The sequence below is a fragment of the Maniola jurtina genome, chromosome 18 (genome assembly GCF_905333055.1).
Source record: "Maniola jurtina chromosome 18, ilManJurt1.1, whole genome shotgun sequence".
Lineage (NCBI taxonomy): Eukaryota > Metazoa > Arthropoda > Insecta > Lepidoptera > Nymphalidae > Maniola > Maniola jurtina.
The window spans coordinates 8,812,940-8,834,248 of record NC_060046.1 but is presented as its reverse complement, the minus strand read 5'-3'; the positions used below and the strand labels follow the sequence as shown (position 1 = coordinate 8,834,248).

At 35.1% G+C, this 21,309-nt stretch overlaps 1 protein-coding gene across 2 annotated transcripts in view; it reads right to left on the bottom strand.

Moving 5' to 3' along the window:
- LOC123874418 (protein unc-13 homolog B) overlaps positions 1–21,309 on the bottom strand; it is a 419,803-nt gene that overhangs the window by 356,471 nt on the left and 42,023 nt on the right. For both annotated transcript variants that reach the window (XM_045919729.1, XM_045919731.1), the window contains exons 2-3: positions 14,948–14,977; positions 13,682–13,784 (exon numbers count right to left, since the gene is read on the bottom strand). In XM_045919729.1, the coding sequence (XP_045775685.1) occupies positions 13,682–13,784; positions 14,948–14,977 (133 nt within the window). The remainder of the gene's footprint in view (positions 1–13,681; positions 13,785–14,947; positions 14,978–21,309) is intronic.

Below are 21,309 nucleotides of genomic sequence, written 5' to 3'. Positions count from 1 at the left end.
CTTTAGAGACATAGATCGAGAAATAATGAATAGATTTTAGCCGTTTATTTTCAAACTTCAAACCTGATGTGAAAGAAATGAATATGATTTAAAATACAACGAAGTGCGACTGAAAGCAGCTAGCCCTCATTTAGGAGCAGTACAATTGTGGGAATGTTTGCTTCAAACCACGACACGGAGTACAGTACCAGTTTTAGAACAATCAATCCAAGGAGTATAACCTGAGTGAATTGGCATACGTATGATGTTGGATAAGTAAAATAATGGTTGAAGGTATCCAAAGTCTGGAACGTGATACAAACCTAAGATTTCAAAGATAGTTGCCGACAGAAGATGACGTGCCTGGCGTGGTGTGAGCTGTTTTATTTATCATCATTTCATTTATTACTGTCATAATCTTTACTTATTTTTCCAATGGTAGGCCGCTATCAAAAGCAGATGTGTTTTGTAAAGCTTCACAGGTGTATTTCTTTGAAAACATTTACTTTACTATTTCGTGGTCCCAAGATGATAGTAGACGGGTTTAAGCAATTTATCGGACTCCTGTTGTGTTTCTGGATGGTTCCGTTTTTTTTTTGTCTTCAAAATCGTTTTTGATTATTCATAGATTTCGCTGTTAATGGTGAACCGTTGAATATTCTTAAATTTCACAGCAGTCACTTTGAGAGGTCATAATAGCGTAGTAGCTTTGTTTTTTTTTTAAGTGATCCTTAATACCGTACTAGATCAAGGGCTTGTTTTATGGTGGGAGACACTGATCGGCAGTGTTTCTTCTTTTCAACGTTTTCTGTTTTACGGTAGAATACTATTACCAAGGACCAAGCTACTGACTGGATGTTGTGTCATATAGAATCGGTTGTTTTCTTCGTAATAGAGGTTTATCGAATAACTTTGACAAACTCTGTGGTGAGCTGACGGGTCTGTGCGAGGTGACTCAACGGCTTTGGTGATTTGCTGATCATTTTCCATTTACGTTAAAAGTGTTGGCTCCGTTAGGAAGTGTTGTTGGGAAAACTAAATTGTCTTTCTTGGCCGTTGGTTATGAATATCTTTTGTAAGATTTAATCTCAGAGATTTTTAATTTTTTTTTAAAGTTGATGTTTTAATAGTTGTTCCGCGTGTTTCTCAGACCACTGCCGCATTTGGCGGATTAAACATTTGTGGGTACATGGATTGCTCGATTAGGTATTTGGGGCCCGAATCCAAGCTATCTTAAAGACTTACTGGAACATCTTCGTACTGGCCATTTCTTTCGAGTTTCTCGTTCGGTTCAGACTTATTCTAATTACAAGTTTAACAACTTTAGATGTGCTGCCCAACATGCGTTTTGCGTGAAATTCGTTGCATATGTGGTCGTTTCGTCTACGGCTTCCGTATCTAGGGAGCAACTTATGAAACAGTTAATAATTTCTTTCTTTCTTCTCTCTAGTTTCCTTTTTGTCTTAAATGATAGTAGTGAATAAATTTTTAAGATTTCATTTTTCAACCAAGATATGAGTCTTGTAGTCATAAATTTGTTGAATGTTCATAAGTTTGGTTCATTAAGAAGGCCATTTTTGTAAAGAATTTTCTACTAATTTACTTGGACGACTGACAGACAATTTAAATCAGTTTTAATAACACCATCCCATATTAAGATCAAGCTCAAGCTTTACGAGAAAGTTAAAAATGTCTAATCAAATCTTCAGTGGAATACATCAAATCACACCATAAAGCGATCCTAAAAGAGATGAAAGTACTGACTTAATCACGGCATATCTGAGGTACTTATTGTCTACTGACGAAAAAAGGTTGTCATGGGCAGAATGGCCGAACATGTTCTCAAATTTTGTAATTCACCCAAGAAATCAATGAGACCACATCGGTGATGACTGACTAACAGACCTCACTTGTTCCTGAAGTGCATTCTAAATTTTAATTTCAAGGCGATCGACGTGGTTTCAAAATTTAACTGTTTTGACGTGTTCCTATTATCAACTAATTATGAAACTCGCCCAATCGGCAATGAGTTGATGACTGACTAACAGACCTCATAAAGAGATGTGTTTGCGAATCCACTTTTTCTCTTCTTATTGTTATCTACGAATTTTTGGTACCAACCAAATACGAACGGATAATAACATTACAATTGTCGTGATTCAATTAAGTTTACTGTTTAATAATTCCATAATTATTCAGAGTTTTGAGCAAATCGTGTTTGTATTGGCAATATAATTTTTTTATGTTGGCAGTCTTGTGATATGTTTGAATCGACCAATAGCAAGTGGCGCGGGTATTTTTATGACAAAATGGCGTGAAGTAGTAGGGAGATTTTTGGGGTAGACACGCTAACCAGCGGCAGAGCGGCATTCATTACGTGTGGTGTTTCGACAGAGTGAAGTAGTGAAAGGACTTCTTGAGTCAGTACTGTGAAAGTGATTTTAAGTTGCAGTTGTAATTGGTGAGTTCGTTCCAATTTGTAAAGATAATGTGAATTTACATATGTGTGGATATTGTTGGTTAGAAATGTTGATTAGGCGGTTGAGATAGTAGTTACGATGGAGCCAATCTAGTGTAGGGTACCGTCGCCCAGTTACTTGTTGTTATTATAATCAGAGTTCTACAGGTCGGTGATACATATCAGATCTAGTTATAGAATCCCGTGGTGTTTTATGAATTCGTAACGCTGGGTGTTGTATATATCAAAACCAATTCATTATTCTGCGGCTCTGGACAGAGACACTTCTCAGTAGACACGGTCTGTCGTACTTACTGTAGTTTTAGAGTTGTGGTTACCTTATGTGGTTTCCGTTGGTTGAGGTCATAGTACTAGTTGTGGTAGCTAGGCTAGATGGTCGGTTTGGGACCGGTGTAGGAGTGGAGACGCCGGTCTAGGTAGAGTTAGGGTTTTGTATTTATCAAACAATGATATAAAAAAAAAAAAAAACAATGGGATAGTAATGATAAAAAAAAAAAGAATAAATATAAAAAAAAAAAGGGAAAAACCAAAAAAAAAAAAAAAAAAAAAAAAAAAAAAACAAAAAGATAAACAATGCAATAAAAAAAAAAAAAAGAAAGAAAAAAAAAACTTATAATAATATTGTATAAAATATTAACGTAAAAGCTGAAGTAATAATATTCTCTGAATATGAATATTACTGAACAATAGACGTGAACTTCATCGAAGTAAATCAATGGGACCAGAAGAAAAGTTTGCCACGATTAACGAACGTTTGGAAAGCGTACCAAAATTTGAAGTACAAAGTAATGTGGCCGTATCGGCTATGAGTAAACGTAATAGTACGGCAAAGTGAGGATTTGACGCGCAGACTGACGTGCTTTTATAAGTTAAGTACTTTTCCATTATTTAAGTGTAAACGGCAAGGCCAATATGAGCGCTGAGGCTCTGAGGCTGAACCAATATTAGCGCTGAGGCTTGAGGTTCCGCCGTCATCACTTTTTACTATCTTTCCGAAGGTGTAAACGTCAAGGCCAAAATGAGCGCTGAGGCTCTGAGGCTGAACCAAAATTAACGCTGAGGTTATGAGGTTCTGGCGTCATCACTTGGGGTTTCAATTATCCTTAAAGTCCATGTGTAAACGTGTATGTGTGAACCAAAATTAGCGCTGAGGCTATGAGGTTGTCACGTCACTTGTGCTTTAAGATAATTGAAACGTGAAAAAAAAAAAAAAGAGGAAAAATGGTTAGTGAACCAAAATTAGCGCTGAGGCTATGAGGTTCTGATGATCATCATATCACTTATGTGTTTTCAATTATCTTGTAATTCATGTGTAAACGTCAAGGCTAAAATGGGCGCCGAGGCTCTGAGGCTGAACCAAAATTAGCGCTGAGGCTATGAGGTTCTGACGTCATCACTTATGTGTTACAAGATAATTGGAATGTGTTTACGTGAAAGCTATGAGTTAACGTGAAAGCTAATATGGGTGTCGAGGCCCTGAGGCTATGAGATTCTTAACGTGATAAGAGTGTTGATGAACCATTTTTGATTTCGAAATTATAAGGGTTTATGTGTGTGCGATGTTGGTTTACTAATTTATGCACTTTATTGCAGAGAAAAAGGACGAGAGTAGGCGCAGGGACGTGCCTATGATCAGTATGGCCGTATCGGCGCAATAATGAAACACGTAATTCATAGATCGAATGACGAGTAGAATCCTCAATGACGCATCGTACGTCGTCGACGTTTCCGAACCCCACCGCCACGATAGTATTTAAAAGCGAAGCGGTCCAGCGGAGCGGCATTCTATTATCGACAGTCGAAGTGATAACACGTTGAATTTCTCTACTTGTTTAATTTATTCGGTTTAGTTTGACAGTTAATTGTAACATTGGTTTAAATGTTGAGTTTCTTAACTTCTTTCAATTTGCTCGTTTTAGTTTGACGGTTAAATGTAATTTCGGTTAAGATATTGTAAATTGAATCTTATTGTAAATCGAATCTTTGAAAAGAGCAACCGCTGACTTTCTTGCTGGTTCTTCTCGGTGGGAAAGGCGTTCCGAACCAGTGGTAGATTCATTTAATGATTCAAAAGTATTTGTAAAGGTTTATTAGGATAAAAGTAATATTAAAGATGGTTAAAGATTGATAATAAACTGTGATGAATAATAACAACGGCGCGAGTTTTATTGGAGCAAGTTCTCCTACTCTTACATATTTATAGTTTCTATAGCACATACTTAAGCCTTCATTTACACATGCGCCATTGCGGCGCAGCGGTACGCATTATCTCGCGAATTTGTTAACAGTTATAATAGGCTATTTGACTACATATATTGATTTTTGAAAATCACTTAGGTTCACATTGCGTGAACAACTGTTTACTAACGTGTGACGATACGTGTCATATGACCAGCGCCATTACAGAAAGTTTTTGGCGCGGTCTTCAAAACTTAAACTTTACCTTTACTTTTAATACTTAATACAGTAGATCTTCCGAAAAATATCAAAGTAGTGCTTATTATGTAACAAAGCATAATTTAAAACGATTTCTAAAAATAAGTCTTGGCTTCGCGAGCTTTTCACTATACCCTTATGTACCTATATCTCTTCATAGTTGCGTGCGGTGTGCGGCGGCATTATGCGTATGATCTAGCCACTGTGCAGTTGCAAGAGACGAATGTGTGAACACGTAATTATCAAGCTGCTCGCCATACGCTAAATGATACTTTTGCCATAATATGGCGAGCAGCACGATAACTACTATATATAATAGGTAAAACCACTCGTGCGAAGCCGGGAAGAGACAACCAAAGCAAAACATGAAACCATTACTTGATGTTTTTTTAACATGTTTTGTATTCCTTACGTACCATGTTGTATACGTATTTATCAACTTTTAATTAATTAACAATTAACAAACATAGCACGATACAATTATGCATGTTTATTTTTGACGCCTTAGTTATAGTACTGAATTAATTTTCAGATATATTTATGTTCAGCGTGTAAGGTTCTGCTACAGCATTTACATTTAACACGTAAGTAATTAACTGCAATCTTTGTGATTGCGTGTTGCGTGTTAGCCTTGACCATCATCTATTTTCGTACCATTTTGATAGAAAATGACGAAAAAATAGGAGAAGACGACAGGCCAAGGCCATAGATATGTGTCAAAACATTATGATGACGGTAGAGTTTTCTACTTTTACGAAAACGACATATCAAAGTGGAACACATAGACAGACAAAAAATAATGAAGTCATGTCGAAGTTGTTATTAAAACGAATATATCTGATATTAACTGCATGATACGGCTTTAAATAAATATATTTTACATTTGAACGAAGTGGATAGTGATAAAACGTGTTAAGCAATAATCTTATTTAATAATAAATGAAATAGCATAACTAAGGATATTTTTGGCTGTCATCCTGCTTTGGTACCTATTTCAGTTTATTTTATTGCTACCTATTTCAGTTTAGCGCTGTAAATCTTTTAAACTGCGTGAACGTCAATAAACCTGTGATAGACAAGCGGCCCCCGAAACAAGATTCAATTTAGATTCCTTCCAGCCAATATTTTACGGTCTGAGAGTGGAAATGTTATTATATCGAGGGGTTTGAGATCTTAGAGGAAATCTTGTAATAGTAAGAAAACGGTTGCCGAGGTGAAAACGGCATGATAACGTTAGTGTTATTGGATCTCTTTTAACTTATACAATTATATATTTTTCGTAACTTTGCTGATGTTACTGAAATGTTTGGAATGGACACCTAACTCAAAAAAAAATGTAAAACAAACGAACAAACATAGTGATAGAAAAAACTTCATTGGCTGGGTATGGGTAGGGTGTTTTTAAACCATAATATGAGTTGTGTAAAACATAAAGTGAGTAAAACAGAGTACGAGATTTTATATGTATACAACTAACTGATGCCCGCGACTTCAACTGCGTAGATTTAGGTTTTTAAAAATTATGTAGGAACTCCTTGATTTTTTTTAATTAAAAAATAGCGAGCAGGCGGGTCATCTGGTGTCAAGTGATTACCGCCGCCCATTAACATTTTCTATTTATCTACCAATTCCTATTCTACACTCTGTCTATTAGTGAAAACTCCAATTCAGATATTTTTGAGATAAGTGCTTTACTTTGAATAATAATCCTTGTCCCTCACGAATCAGTACAGGCTTTTATTTCTTCTGATCATATTATTTTCTCAAACAAAAAAGTCGAAGGAAAAAGGTGAAAATAAAACAAAGATGGTTGGATAAACAAATTGTTTATGTGATGAGATAGGATAAGATTCACGTCAATGCTTCCACGTAAATTAAATACAAAACTGAATAGGGTTCTGTGGAAATGAAATCCCACCCGATACATTAAGTCCCTATTCAACAATTTTGGCTTCCCATTTCCAGCTCTGCGTCTAATTGCTTTCGTTGAGACTCAAACAAAATGATTGTGCGTCATTAGGCTATAAATGACGCATGATACTTTGTAGCTAACAATTGGATCCATTTAAGGCTACGAACAAATCTAACGGAAATTGGGTGCGCGCAAAAATGTGAGAAGATTCCGACAAATGACGCCGACAAATCAAAGGTTCTGGTAAATAGATCTAATCTATTATACTTATATTATAAAGATGTAAAGTTTGTAAGTTTGTTTGTAGGAAGTAATCTCTGGAAATACTGAACCGATTTTGAAAATTCTGTCACCAGTAGCGTGGCAGCCATTTTGAAATTTTAGTTATTTGTTGTTATAGCGACAATACAAATGCATATTCTGTGAAAATTTCAACTCTCTGTCTATTACAGTTTATACAGCCCGCTAACAACAGACAAACATACAGATGGAGCACGGACAGCAGAGGTTAAGTAATAGGCTAACTTAAAAAGCATAGTCACTTAGCTAAAGTGACATGAAGTTTGAAGAGTAGATGCCAAAAGTTATAGGCTAGGTTTACCAATTACAGGCAATATTCGGGTCGGAAGTACCTATTTCCTTTATGTAGATTGTGGGTATTGTGGAGCGACATGTATCGTTACAGTTCTGCCGTTATACGCAGATGTGGACGAAACTTTATAGTTAGAAACAAGCGTGGGTAATGTTTGCGCAAGTTTAAATTGGCTTTTGTACTATCTACTCGCGAAATTAATTCACAACTTGCATAAAATTAACAACTGCCAAAAATAGTGTATGCTTTACTTTTGTCCATTTGTTTCTAGAATCGGTCACGCCTTCAGTTATCAATTGGGGTCAATGGAACCAAACCAAGTATTAGTACACCTGAAAGGTACAAATAAAGAATCCGTGGCCTAACCAATTCAGTCAATTTATATGCGCTGTCGCAACTAGAGCCTCAATGCAAAACACAGGGCAAATAAGTAATTATGAAAAACCGGTCCAAGCAATATGTTTTTTTTTATTGTATTGGCGGCTATTTTGAAACTTGGCATCTTGGTGATTTATTATTAAATATAACAACTTTGTGGTTATAGCAATGGAAATACACACTGTGAAAATTTCATATTTCATATTCTCTTGACGTATACGGTTCATGAGATACAGACCGCTGACAGACAGATGAACGGACGTACAGACAGTGGAGACTTAGTAGTAGGGTGCCGTTTACACCCTTCTGGTACGATACCCTAAAAAAGTAAAAGCGTAATGTCACAACAACAATCTACGTGAACATAAAACCGGTAAATCCAGAAGTCGAAGCAATAACATTTTACTCCAAAACTCGTTACTCTAATCTTTATGATAACACTGCAGGCACACTCCAAGAAAATAATAATTGCCTGAATTACTTTTCAGACATTCTAAATGTTACCCACCGGATACAAACAAACAAGTATTAATTAATTTTGAAAATTTATATTTACATTTCCTTCTTTTTCATGTCCTTATTCCATGTTATGTCCCCCCTTCACCATTTTACCACCGAACTGCAAAACGTCGGGCGAGTTTCGTCCTTATGTCGTTGACATTCCATCTACACGCACGAAACGTTTTGCGTCATCATACGCATGGCTAAGGTTTGGAATACTCTTCCACGATCTGTGTTTCCTACCAATTACAATACGGGTATCTTTAAAACAAGAGTGAATAGGCACCTTCTAGGTAAACGCGTCCCATCTTAGACCACATCATCACTTTCCATCAGGTGTGATTGTGGTCAAGCGCTTACCTATAGTGAATAAAAAAAAAAGTTATGTGGGGTTGGCACTCCATATCGTCTTCTTTATCCATTCATTTCTGTCATGCGTCAATGTAATATCAATCCCTTTTTTAACACGTAAATTCTTTCACGCAATGCATACAACTTTTCTTTGGTCTTCTCCTCTTTTTCCTTTCATAGGACTCATATATGGAAATCAGACAGTTATATCCAATTACCAGAGTCAATAAAGTCCTGTAAAAATTGGCCACAACATATTACCTGGTGTAAAAGAACGCCCAGTCGTGCTTTTTGTCATCGGTAACCACCTATCCTAATCAATGAGTAAATTGGCGCGTGAGCATTTTTTATTCTGACAAAATATCACTATCTTTATGATTTGATGCAACTTTTATGGTAATGTAACAAGAGCAAAAGCGATACGATACGAGTACAATATATTACTTAAAATGTATATTAGCTCTGAGCTTACGTCTCTGTAATCTTAGCGTTTAAGCTATCATGAGTAGGTACATCCATTATTAATATCTTGCGGCTAGACTCATGTGATTAGTCGATGTATACCCGACTAGTTTCGAACCCATCCAGGGTCCTTTTTTTAACCCCCGACCCAAAAAGAGGGGTGTTATAAGTTTGATGTGTCTATCTGTGTAACTGTCTGTGGCATCGTAGCTCCTAAACTAATGAACCCATTTTAATTTAGTTTTTTTTTTTGTTTGAAAGGTGGCTTGATCGAGAGTGTTCTTAGCTATAATCCAAGAAAATCGGTTCAGCCGTTTGAAAGTTATAAGCTCTTTTCTAGTTACTGTAACCTTCACTTGTCGGGGGTGTTATAAATTTTTAATTTACACTTGTTAGTTCTTGTGTAGCGATTCATCAATCAGTGTGACACATGTCACTTATGCAACGTCGAGTCGATGTAAACGCAGAAAGCGTAACAACGCTGCACTGATTGTGCTTGAGCTACTGATGTACTATGAGGTTTGATCTATTTAATTCAATGGGTTTAATGGCCATTTTCAGCCCTTATCTCGTTGCCCTAGTTTAACAGCGACATAATTTATATGTATTTTATATTCCAATATTTTGCGTATGCCCACCTGTAAGTATATACGTACGAGAAGATAACCGTTGCAGTTATCGCATGTGTTAACTTGCAATTGATAAGGATGGCACCGATCAATACTGCCATCTGATACAGCCGCGAATATTTTATTAAATCAATTTTATGGCTTTTACATCCATTCCAGCCCGTAAAAATGTAATTGTAAGGCACAGACAGGCTCGTAACAATAACGTGATAGGATATAAAAGTTTATTGACTGGAATTTACTTATTTTACGCTACTTTGCTAAAATATGGAGAGTTTTTAAAAAGGTGGCGAGGGCATTTTTTTCAGCCAAAGACAATATTACTGAGAAAAAAGATAACAAATCTAGTAACTGTAACTAAACTATTTAAATATCAGAGGACAATAAATTCATCCTTAATCATTGCAAATCGTTTTCTTTTAGTTACAATCGAATTGTTGGAAGTACAAAACTAACACAATAACAATACTAAACTCTTGGTAATAATTAATAAGTACTTAGTTGTTTACGCATCAAAACTTTTGTTTAGTTTAGTTTTGTCACGAATACAAAACAGTTTAGTAATTTTTGGTGGCTGGTATTTACTCAGTGATTCAGAGGAAAATATTGTACAGTGTCAGGTATGGGTGTTGATTGTATAAGTAGATATAATTTTATGTAGATATTTTTTGGAGTTGTAGAAATTTTGGTAAACGTTATACTTATTTCACATTAAATTCATTATTTTCTTACCTAGAGAAATATAGGGTTATTAGAGGTTTTTTAATTTTAAAAGATTATTTATTTATCTTTAAAAGATTAGCAAATTAACAGCTGTTTCCGATCGTAGAGATACAATAAATAGCCAATCACAGAAGTCTTGAAAGAACATCAATCCTATTGATTGGTTTAGTATATTCCTAACTACACTTTCTCGTTCAAAATGCTGGCTTGGTTTAGAATAGATAATAGGATGATCAATGCCCATTAACGAATCCACGATCAAAATTTTATATAGCGTAACGCGAAACGCAAAGGAAATATTACTGGTTTCGCTTAGAACTTTAAGAATCGTAATAGTAATATAATCAATAATCTCACCACACTATAAATATTAATTATAATAAAAATTAAATTAAAAATTTAAAAAACCCCCGACACATAAACCTCTAAAAAGTAAAAAAATAATAGGTAAGTATGTATGGGCCCTTTAAGAATAGTATAAATAGTAAAGTTTTTATCCAAGCGCTCGTTGCGCCAGGGGACCGCTACCTATCATAAACTATGAAAGTCATCTGTTGTAGAAAGAATAGTCTTTAGCGGTCCCCCGACGCAACGAACGCTTGGATAAAATCTTTACTATTTATACTATTCTTAAAGGGCCCATACATACTTACCTATTATTTTTTTACTTTTTAGAGGTTTATGTGTCGGGGGTTTTTTAAATTTTTAATTTAATTTTTATTTCACGCTTTTTAAACTTTTATTCATAAATTACCGTTTATTTGTGCTATTCTAAAACCCAATTTCTATAATAATATAAATCCAATAAGGCAGCTAATATCTCTTCAAAAGTAACATCAATGTTATGTTAATTATACGTTCCATGAAATATTTTTGACCGAACATCACTAAATCAAGAATTATCTGAATGACTCACATAGTTTAACACGACCAAAACGAAATATCTGTTTCTAACATGTCGTTGCTTTAAAAATGTACCCATTTTACGTAGTCGTATAATAGTTCGCTTTTCAAGATATACCTACGATTAAATTGAAATCGACTTTCACCCTATGAAATAAGGAATAAAGTGGCTTGTATTTCATTTTGTTTGTTATTGCATGTAAAATTTTTATTTGACATAACTTTCAAAAACCGGTCAAGTGCGAGTCTGCCTCACACATGAAGAGTTCCGTACAAGTTTTTTTTTATGTAATGACAATTCAGTTGTCGGATTTTTCTGTTTACTTGGGCCACAGGAGTAGAGTGCTTGGGCTAAGATATTGCTACCTGCCTTTCATGATTCTACGTAAACGGGAAGTACCCAATTTATAAGTTTTGATTCTCTTGAAAGATGACACACAGACAGACAACGAAGTGGTGAAGGAAAACACCGTCAGGAAACCTGCATGCTTAAGAGTTGGCCATAATGCTCCCTCAAAGGTGCGTGAGGTGTGCCAATACGTGCTTGGCCAGTGTGGTAGCTTCTCATTCTGAGAGAAGACTTGTGCTCAGTAGTGAGCCGGCGATGGGTTGATCCTGATGATGATGAATTTTTAACGTATTTTGTCAAAATAAATAAGCTGAGTTCAAGCAGATAAAATATAAAGAAGGTGCGCCTAATGCATCATCCAAACCTGCGCGACAAAGCGACTACGATGCGGGAACCTCAGCCGCGCGGAGGGTCATCGCCTCCTACGATATTTAATGGTGCCATGCACACCTACGCGACTAAAACAGTCGAGGCTACAACATCCTTTTTTTTCTACAGATACCTACTGAACCCTAAAAATAGTTTGACTATGGTTTGGGTTTGGGTTGATTGTTCGTGGCCTTTGGTTGACTGTTGGATATTATAATTGAATTGATGTTTTCTCGTTTAACTGTGATTATAATATTTTATAAATTAGAAACTCCGCGCCTACGATCCAAAGTATCGGAGTTTTCCAAAACATTATTTTCAAATAAATAATTATGTATCTAAGCAACGTCCATCTTGACAGCTTGACATTTGCCAATTGACATAATATTATGAACCTCTGTTACAATAGTGAAAGATCCCAGGGCCACCAGCCGTCACGTATTTTCTGACGAACGAAATGTTGAGGTAAGTAATGGTTTTATGTACCTTGATTATCAGATACCTGAAAATTGGCCGTCTAAGCAAGCTAGCCCGTAGGCTAGGCATGCTTTCTTAGTACTTACTAACACTACTCAATCGTACATATTTCCTGTGTCAGAAAATACGTAACCTCTGGTGGTCCTGGGATAAAAGTAATAAGAAAACCAGAAAAGAGCTGATAACTTCCAAACGGCTGAACCAATTTTTTTGGATTATAGCTAAGAACACTCTCGATCAAGCCACCTTTCAAACAAAAAAAACTAAATTAAAATCGGTCCATTCGTTTAGGCGCTACGAGGCCACAGACAGATACACAGATACACAGATACACAGATACACACGTCAAACTTATAACACCCCTCTTTTTGGGTCGGGGGTTAAAAATAAGCCTAAATATTATATACTTATAGCATGGATCACGTTACATTCAATATAATTGAGAGTAAATAAATACAGTAAGTAAATAAATAAATAAAATTGGGGCAACCAAATGAACACTGTAATCACTCTTATGTTCTAATTCATAGAACTCATGATACAGCAACACATGCGTCTAACATGACGCATCATAAATAACGCGGATCAAAGGCTTCATTCATCTTGGCCTAATCTCAGTGATATGGGTACCACTAAGATGTTTCTACAAAAAATCTTATTGTAAAGCCATATATGAACCTAAGATGTAAGAACCGTTACATCCATCCCATAGAGTCTACAGAGTAAACTATTCAAGTAACATCAAAAGATTAATGAGGAAGTATGAAAAAGTTCAGTTATATAACTTATTTATCAATGTTCGAATAATGCAAGACTAAACAATGATTAATAAGAAAATCTTAATCTATTCTCCTTTAATGTAGCGATTTTTAGCTGTGAGATAATAGATGGCGCTTACTAAAAAAGCATCATGCTTATGAAGTTTTCAAGCTTTAAAACTATTGACACAATTCTAACGGTAAATGGTAGGTATAAAGTTGTAGGTATTTGGTTTTACTTTATGATCGTTAAGTTTTTGGTTGACTCTGTGGTCTGTCATTGTATAAGAGTGAATAGGATTGTGGTGGAGTTCAAGAGTTGTACAACCTTCCATAGCGCTAACAAGTCTCAAGTAAGTAGATTAAACAATAAAAGCACTCACAAGAGGAAGTCCTGTTCCCAGCTTGGAGTCGGGCCCTTCACTGTCACCGTCGTCGACTTGACATTCTGTAGTTTGAGAGTCACGTATGTGTTGAATTGAGTTGCTGCAAACAAAAGTAAACCTCATCAAAGAAAATTATAAAGTCCTATTTTCTGAAAACAGTAACGGTAACTCTTGTTACTGTTTTCAGTTTTTTCTTTTCTCTAGTTATTGTGACAAGTGTAAATTAAACATTTATAACACCCCCGACAAAGTATCTGAGTTTTCCAAAACATCATTTTCAAATAAATAATTATGTATCTAGGCAACGTCCATCTTTACAGCTAGTCATCAAATCAAAAGAGATGATAACTTTTAAACGGCTGAACCAATTTTTTTGGATTATAGCTACGAACACTCTTGATTAAGCCACCTTTCAAATAAAAAAAACTAAAATAAAATCGGTTCATTCGTTTAAGCGCTCCGATGCCACAGACAGATACATAGATACACAGATACACACGTCAAACTTATAACACCCCTCTTTTTGGGTCGGGGGTTAAAAAAAAAATGTTACTTTTATAAAAATTATTTACAATTTAAAAATGTATTTTATTCTAACTCTTTGACCTATTTTTAACAACAATTAATTATACTTGTTCGAGTTTTGGAAAAGTTGCAATTAATTAACAGCGATAAAAAAGGGGTGAATGCTATGGCTATCTACGTTACATTTTTTTCCAGGAGACATAGATAAATTACCATTTTTAGGGTTCCGTACCTCAAAAGGAAAAACGGAACCCTTATAGGATCACTTTGTTGTCAGTCTGTCTCTCTGTCCGTCCGTCCGTCCGTCCGTCCGTCGTGTCTGTCAAGAAACCTATAGGGTACTTCCCGTTGACCTAGAATCATGAAATTTAGCAGGTAGGTAGGTCTTATAGCAGGTATAGGTAATACAGGAATAAATCTGAAGACCACAAATTTGTGGTTACATCATTTAAAAAAAATTAAAATGTGTTTTAATTTTCAAAGTAAGATAACTATACCAAGTGGAGTATCATACGAAAGGGCTTTACTTGTACATTCTAAAATAGATTTTCATTTATTTTTATGTATAATAGTTTTTGATTTATCGTGCAAAATGTTGGCAAAAATGCCCGAGTACGGAACCCTCAGCGCGCAAGTCTGACTCGCACTTGGCCGGTTTTTTAGTTTATAGCGACAGTTAAAATTTAACTGTTTTACAACAATTCTAAATAAAATGTTAAAGAAATAAAGTTTTCTTACCTTGAATACCAACGTAGCGCGCCTTTTTTACTGAAAAGAAAGAAAGAATATTACATAACTTTAAAGTAATAATCAGCTTATGTTCGGTCGCGATGACTCTTCCATACTTGCACAGCTATTTAATTGTCACAGTACTGACTGGAAGATTGTAGATTCAATTATTTCTTACTAACAAAATCTAGCCCAAACTTCACGCTTTGAATGGGAAAGGGGTATTTTAGTCTAGTTTTAGTTTTAGTTTAGGTATGGTCAGATCTGCCGTCCTAACAAAGAGTGCAATAAGTCGAGTGTTTGGGCAAATTGACTTAAGACCATATCCGTAATCAGGAAAATGAGCTCTTTATTTTCGCCTTAGACGTCTTTTTTGTATCTTCAGTAGTTTCGGTTCTGTTGGTTATCAAAACTGCAATATGTAATATTACGATTTGTAAGTAGCTAATCATAACCGCGAATATCTCGAAAGTAGTCGAAACCTAGTTATTGCTCTCTTCGTTAGGACGGCAGAGATATACTGTGGCTAATAATTGTAAGCTTGGCCCATCTTAATTATCTATAAACGTATAGAAGTTACTGATTAGATAGTTGGCGCCACTCAAATCATAACAAATCATAACATCATATTAGAAGGCGTCATTGATTGGCTGAAGTTGTTCAACATCTGATCGATAAACGTACTGTATATAAAATTCTTATAGTTTTTAGTTGATGAATTGTAGCATAATAAAGGATAATATTTGTAATCAATATATAAGATGAAAACATCTTTATTACTTAGATGATTTGTTAAACGAGCTTGATGATTTGTATATTAGTCACTAAGTTTATTCATTGTACAATTTGGATTGGCCGATAACGATAAGATAAAAAGGGGAGTGGCTAATAAACGTGGAGAGGTTACCTGTAAGAGTGGTTTTAAAACGACGACATTCGGAAATATACTAACGTAAGAGGAACAACATTTATTTGACACAAATGTAAAAGTTAATAAATTTAAATATTAAATAAAAGTATAATAATTTATCATAAAGATTGTGTTTGTGATTTCGTCAGACCTTACCCAAAAGGTCAGAAGAGGGACATCAAGAAAATATAATATTTTCTTGTCACGCTCACGACTCAGAGAAACAAGTGGAAATATACAGAGGAACGAGAAAGAAGTGGAGGTCTAGTAGACCACAGACATTTTGGAGCACAAGGCCAATATTTGGGCCTCAATATATCAAAGTACCTAGTCATGGCATCAAAGGATTTCTGGATAAACGGGTAGGATCTTTCCATGATTTTATTTTTATTGATAGCTATTAATGGTAATTTTTTTTTTTATTTTTATTTGTGTGGGTTTTCGTTTTGTTTGTTCTACATTTAGTTATCATTTTGTTAAAAAGCTTTGCTCCGAGTTGGAATGGAAATTATATAACGTTATGATACCTAGAATTACCCACATGTTTATAATTCATCTTGTATATTGGTTATACAAATGCGATCGACCTTCAAATTGTGGTTTAAATAACATTGAGGTATTTAGAAGGCTTATTTTACAATGAAAAATGAAAAATGTTTATTTACAAAATACAGTCTTGTACAATTTTCCTGTTTCTGGTGGTACCCGCACTAGGTTATCCTGTATCGTGGGTACAATGGAATAGATAGTGAACATAGTGTTAAACAATATAAAAAGTGTGGTTTACTTAATGATGGGCGTTATTGTTACTTTTAAATAGTTTTCAGGATGTATCTACTATGTCCTGCCGGGGTTTTATTTCTCATTAAATGATTTCACAGGTGAATATCTCACGGAACGTGGTATTTCAATCTTCACACTTGTAATCGTGTGCCGAATTAGTTTGGTTAAGAGTTACGATAGGGATTTATTTTCACATACCTAGTGGTTTTGTTTTACGGAAGGTGAATTTCTGGATTTAGGTTCAATCGTTTGCTGCATTCATTGTATAGATAGATGTTTTCCTTTTTCTAGCACACAGTGACGCGATATTATCACACAGCACTCATTGGGCATCTTGAATGTTGTTTTGTGAAATTATTATTTTTTGTAAACCGCTTTGGGATAAGGTAGAAAAAGTTACATGAAATAGCTTTTCGTTTTACGCCTGCCAGTGAAATAATCCGCCTCTACTTGTAATGGTTACTGAGTGATTGGGGATATAAAATGTTAATTGATAAAAATGAAGGTGATCCGTTGTAATAAAGTAATAGTGACCAGGGTTAATAAATTGAGCATTTTGAGAAATATAAATCCTAAAATGGGTGTAAAAGTAGGTTTATCTTATCTGGTTATTCTTTAACTAAATTTAAAATTATGGTAGGTAGGTAGTCAGATAGTTTTAAATACGGGGTGCATAAATAAGTGTTTTTTTTTACAAAAGTGAGGAGAAATGTTTTCATTTATCTATTTTTACCACTTGAAACGCGTAATGTTTGAGTTTCAAACATAACTTTGCTGATAACAGCTCACCATGAACAACCCATGGCCGGCCCACTACTGAGCAACAAGTGTCTCCTCACAGAATGAGAAGGGTTTAGGCCGTAGTCTACCACGCTAGATAACAGCTAATTTACTTTTAATACTGGCACAATAATTTGAGTACTACGAGTAGTAGGTAGGTATAGTCTATGGGCAGCGGGGTTTTTTTTTTACCTGTATTCACGCAATTAACTGTGTACTGCCGCATTTAAATGCAATATGATTTTGTTTTTATTGGAATAACATCGCTTGGCGGGTTAAATTCCTGGCAAATGTTCTATTAAAATTAGAGTAAGTTTTTTTTTAATGGTAATATACCTACAGTACTGCCCTTAGGGCAGGGCGCGATAATAAGTACCTACTACCAAAATACTATTTTCTTTGTTGTACGCAAGAAATTTTAGGCAAATATCTTTGCACTACGCTCGCGTTTGTGGCATGACATTATCCCAGAAATATATTAAAAAAAAAAATTCACGCTCGCTTGACTCGCTTCGCGATAGTTCAGTTTCGATATGCATTTAGTTAACAAAACTCTCAGGAAACCACGTTTGTTGTGCTCTCGAAATTGATCAGTCTATTTGATAAAATCGAAATGCGGTGCCTTATAAATTTCGCTTAGGAGCGCCGGTAGTATCTCATGATAATAATATGAATATTGATCATAATTTTTTTTTTAGGATGATTAAGCATTGAAGGGTTTTCGGCTGGTCTGGCATTTCGCCTGATTTTATGTTTTTGCTTATTTAGCGCGTTCAGGAAAGCTTTGACAACGTTTTATAACATGAGTATATATTTTTTTTTGTTTTAGTTACCCAAACAGAAAAAAAAAAAGCATTAAAGATGTGGGACCGAGGGATAAATCTAGTTTGATTTTTGGTTGGATTATGAAGTTGTAGTTAGGGTATTTAAAATAGAAAGATTTCAATTGTAGGAAATGATGTAAAACATGTTGAGGATAAGTTGTGTAATAAAGTCGATAATTCACTTGTTGGATGTCACGCGATCTATTGCGAGGAGGAATTTTTTTTTCTTGTCTCTGTTTTTATAAATACGGTGTTCTGACGGGTTTTTATTTACGTCTCGGATTATTGAATACTTTCGGTGTTTGATTGGACGGTTAGAGGTTGCAAAAGCAATCGCCCTCTAATTAAATCATTTATTTAGGCATTAGTTCAATTTGGATTAAATCTCGCGAAAAGCCACGGTGGCTGTCTCTCGCGCGTCTTGGAAAGACATTCCTAATGCCTGTTTTTCTGAGGGAGGGATGCATTATCAAGTGAGATGAGCTGCAATGTTTGCGGCTGATTATTTTGGAAAATTTGCAATCGTGGCAAGTGGAGTAAAGTTTGACTAAACGATTTAATGAACTAAGTATATAATGGATTTGGTGAATGGTTATGTTATATAACATTTTGATAAATGGATGAATTTGAAGAGTGTATGTATGTGGTTGATGCACATTTGTTTCATATTTTTACTTAAGTTATAAAGTATTACATTTGGTGAGTAGTTATTTATATTTGGTAGGGTAGGTTTGATAAACAGGTAGTTATCTTGAATAATAAGTGAGTTATCATTTTATAAATGCGTACTTTAATGTTTGATGGACTGGTATACTTGATAAATGTGCATATTTTCATACTTCAAAGACAAGTTGTACCTATTAGTTTCTTCAAGCTTTTAGTTGCTGATAATTATATTAACATTCTTTAGAGCGCATGTCCTATGGACGAAATCGTTTATACATACTTTCACTGTTTGAAATGTTACAATCATAAAGATATAGTTATGACTAGAGGAGGTCATAGCTTGTTGCCGCTCTTGTAAATCCATGTGTCGACTAGGTATTGTTATCTCAGTATATTTCAGGGAACCTCCGTTCGGGTGAAAGCGATAGCTGTTGGATAAATGCTTGTTGGGTTATCAGAAGACCGTGTAGTCTTCGATGAGGTTACTTGTAAATATTATAGCGAAATAGTAAGTTTAAAAATAGAATGAGGCTAAACTAAAAAAATGAGACAAAGATAAAAATAATAACTTAAAGCATTGAAACAGCATAAAGTGAAATAGTAACTTACAAACTATACATACATATTTACGAATTATGTAGATAGATATAGTATTACTGGATTACGTATATCAAATAAGAATACTGTCAGCTCATGTTTTGTTTTCGGCGTGGTAATTTTACGCTTAAAACTCATAAGAGATATCATGAGGTTCGCTTTCTGTAAAAGTTATTAGCTTTAACAGTTAATTGATTTATTACATTATTTATTTATTATACACTCAACAAGTAAAAGTATTTTGTTTTGACAAAATCCAAAGAAGTACCTATTGGATTAATAAGGCAAGGTACGAAGCATTGGCTGGATTTTACAACATTTAAAGTTTCCTGTTCATTTTTATCATTGAGTTAATTTGAGGCGGAAGGATCCTCTTGAAAATTTTTAAGATTAAGTTATTAGTAAGAAAGTATATTTTGCTTAGGTTAGTTTAAAATGTACAGCCGGTAATTTAAAAAAAAATATATATATTTAATTTTACATAATAGGTGAAGCTGGTTGATGCACCAAAAATCGAATTATCATAGGAATTTAATTAAGCTAACATTTTTATTTATTATCAACTTCAAATATACAGTAGCAAACTGATTAGTTGGAATACATGCAGTGATTGGAATATTTAAGTTCCGATAGAAGAATCTATATCGTGGCTTGTTCCTTTATGGACAAGAATATTTTTTTTGACTCGTGGGACCACTTACACAAAATATCAACGTTCGGTTTGGAGGTCTTCCATGGCTATTCCTACAGTTCCATGACGTATTGAAGAGGTTAACACTTTGTCGCTCATCACATCAACCAGCACGGCATTTGGGTATGATGGATGGATGTAGATAGGTACACATTTGATGGGGGGGGGTTTAGTGGTTTGTATCAATAGGAACCAGGGGTTGAATGAGGAAGGCTGAGGACAGTACGTGTGGTGCTTACTAGGGAAGGTTTATGTTCAACAGTGACCTTATGATGATGACGATGTAGATGACGATGATGATGATGATGGACGTACGAGGATGAATCTTTTACGAAACGAATAAAGGGAAATCGAACAGATGCGGGTCATTACGGTTAACATATAAAATAATGTATAAGGTACCTACTTTCTTCTAATCTTTATGATCGATCAGCTTGTGATAGAGATTTTGATGTCGTAGAGAATAGAGATGTATCGAACGGAATATTTATTTCATTTTTTTCCTGCTATTATGTTGATATCGCTTTTCTCTATGAAAAGGAATTAATGATAAACTAATAGGTATCATTCGGCGGCGAGTCGCGACTGTGTCGTTCCCAGGGTCGAATTTGGTAGTTCTGCTTATGTTACTCGAAACGACAAAGTACGCCATATGGTGCATATTATGGCTAAAATAAAATATATAAGTATCATGTGAAATTATAAATCAAAGATTCTTTTTGCATGTAGATATTATATGGTTAAGAGGCACAAGTGACGCAACTACTGTACCCTGGCGTTTGTTTAACATTGTCCATTAGTACTTCAGAATGTGGATTTTGCTAGAAAGAAAAACAATAGGTAATTGTAAGAAATATGGGAAGCGTAATCTGCATTAAAAGAAAAAGTTTGAATTGGAAGCAACCAGGCATAGGATTTTCATACATCCGTAATCACGTTCCTTTCAACTCTCTATCTATCACGGTTCACGATACGCCGTTCGCGGTTCGGGCCGTGACGCACGTGCAGACGGACAGACGGACGGAGAGCAGAGGTTTAGAAAATAGGGTCTCGTAGGCACCCTTCGAGGGGTACGGAACTGGAGAAAACTAAATTATAATAATGATAATAGGTTTTCTAG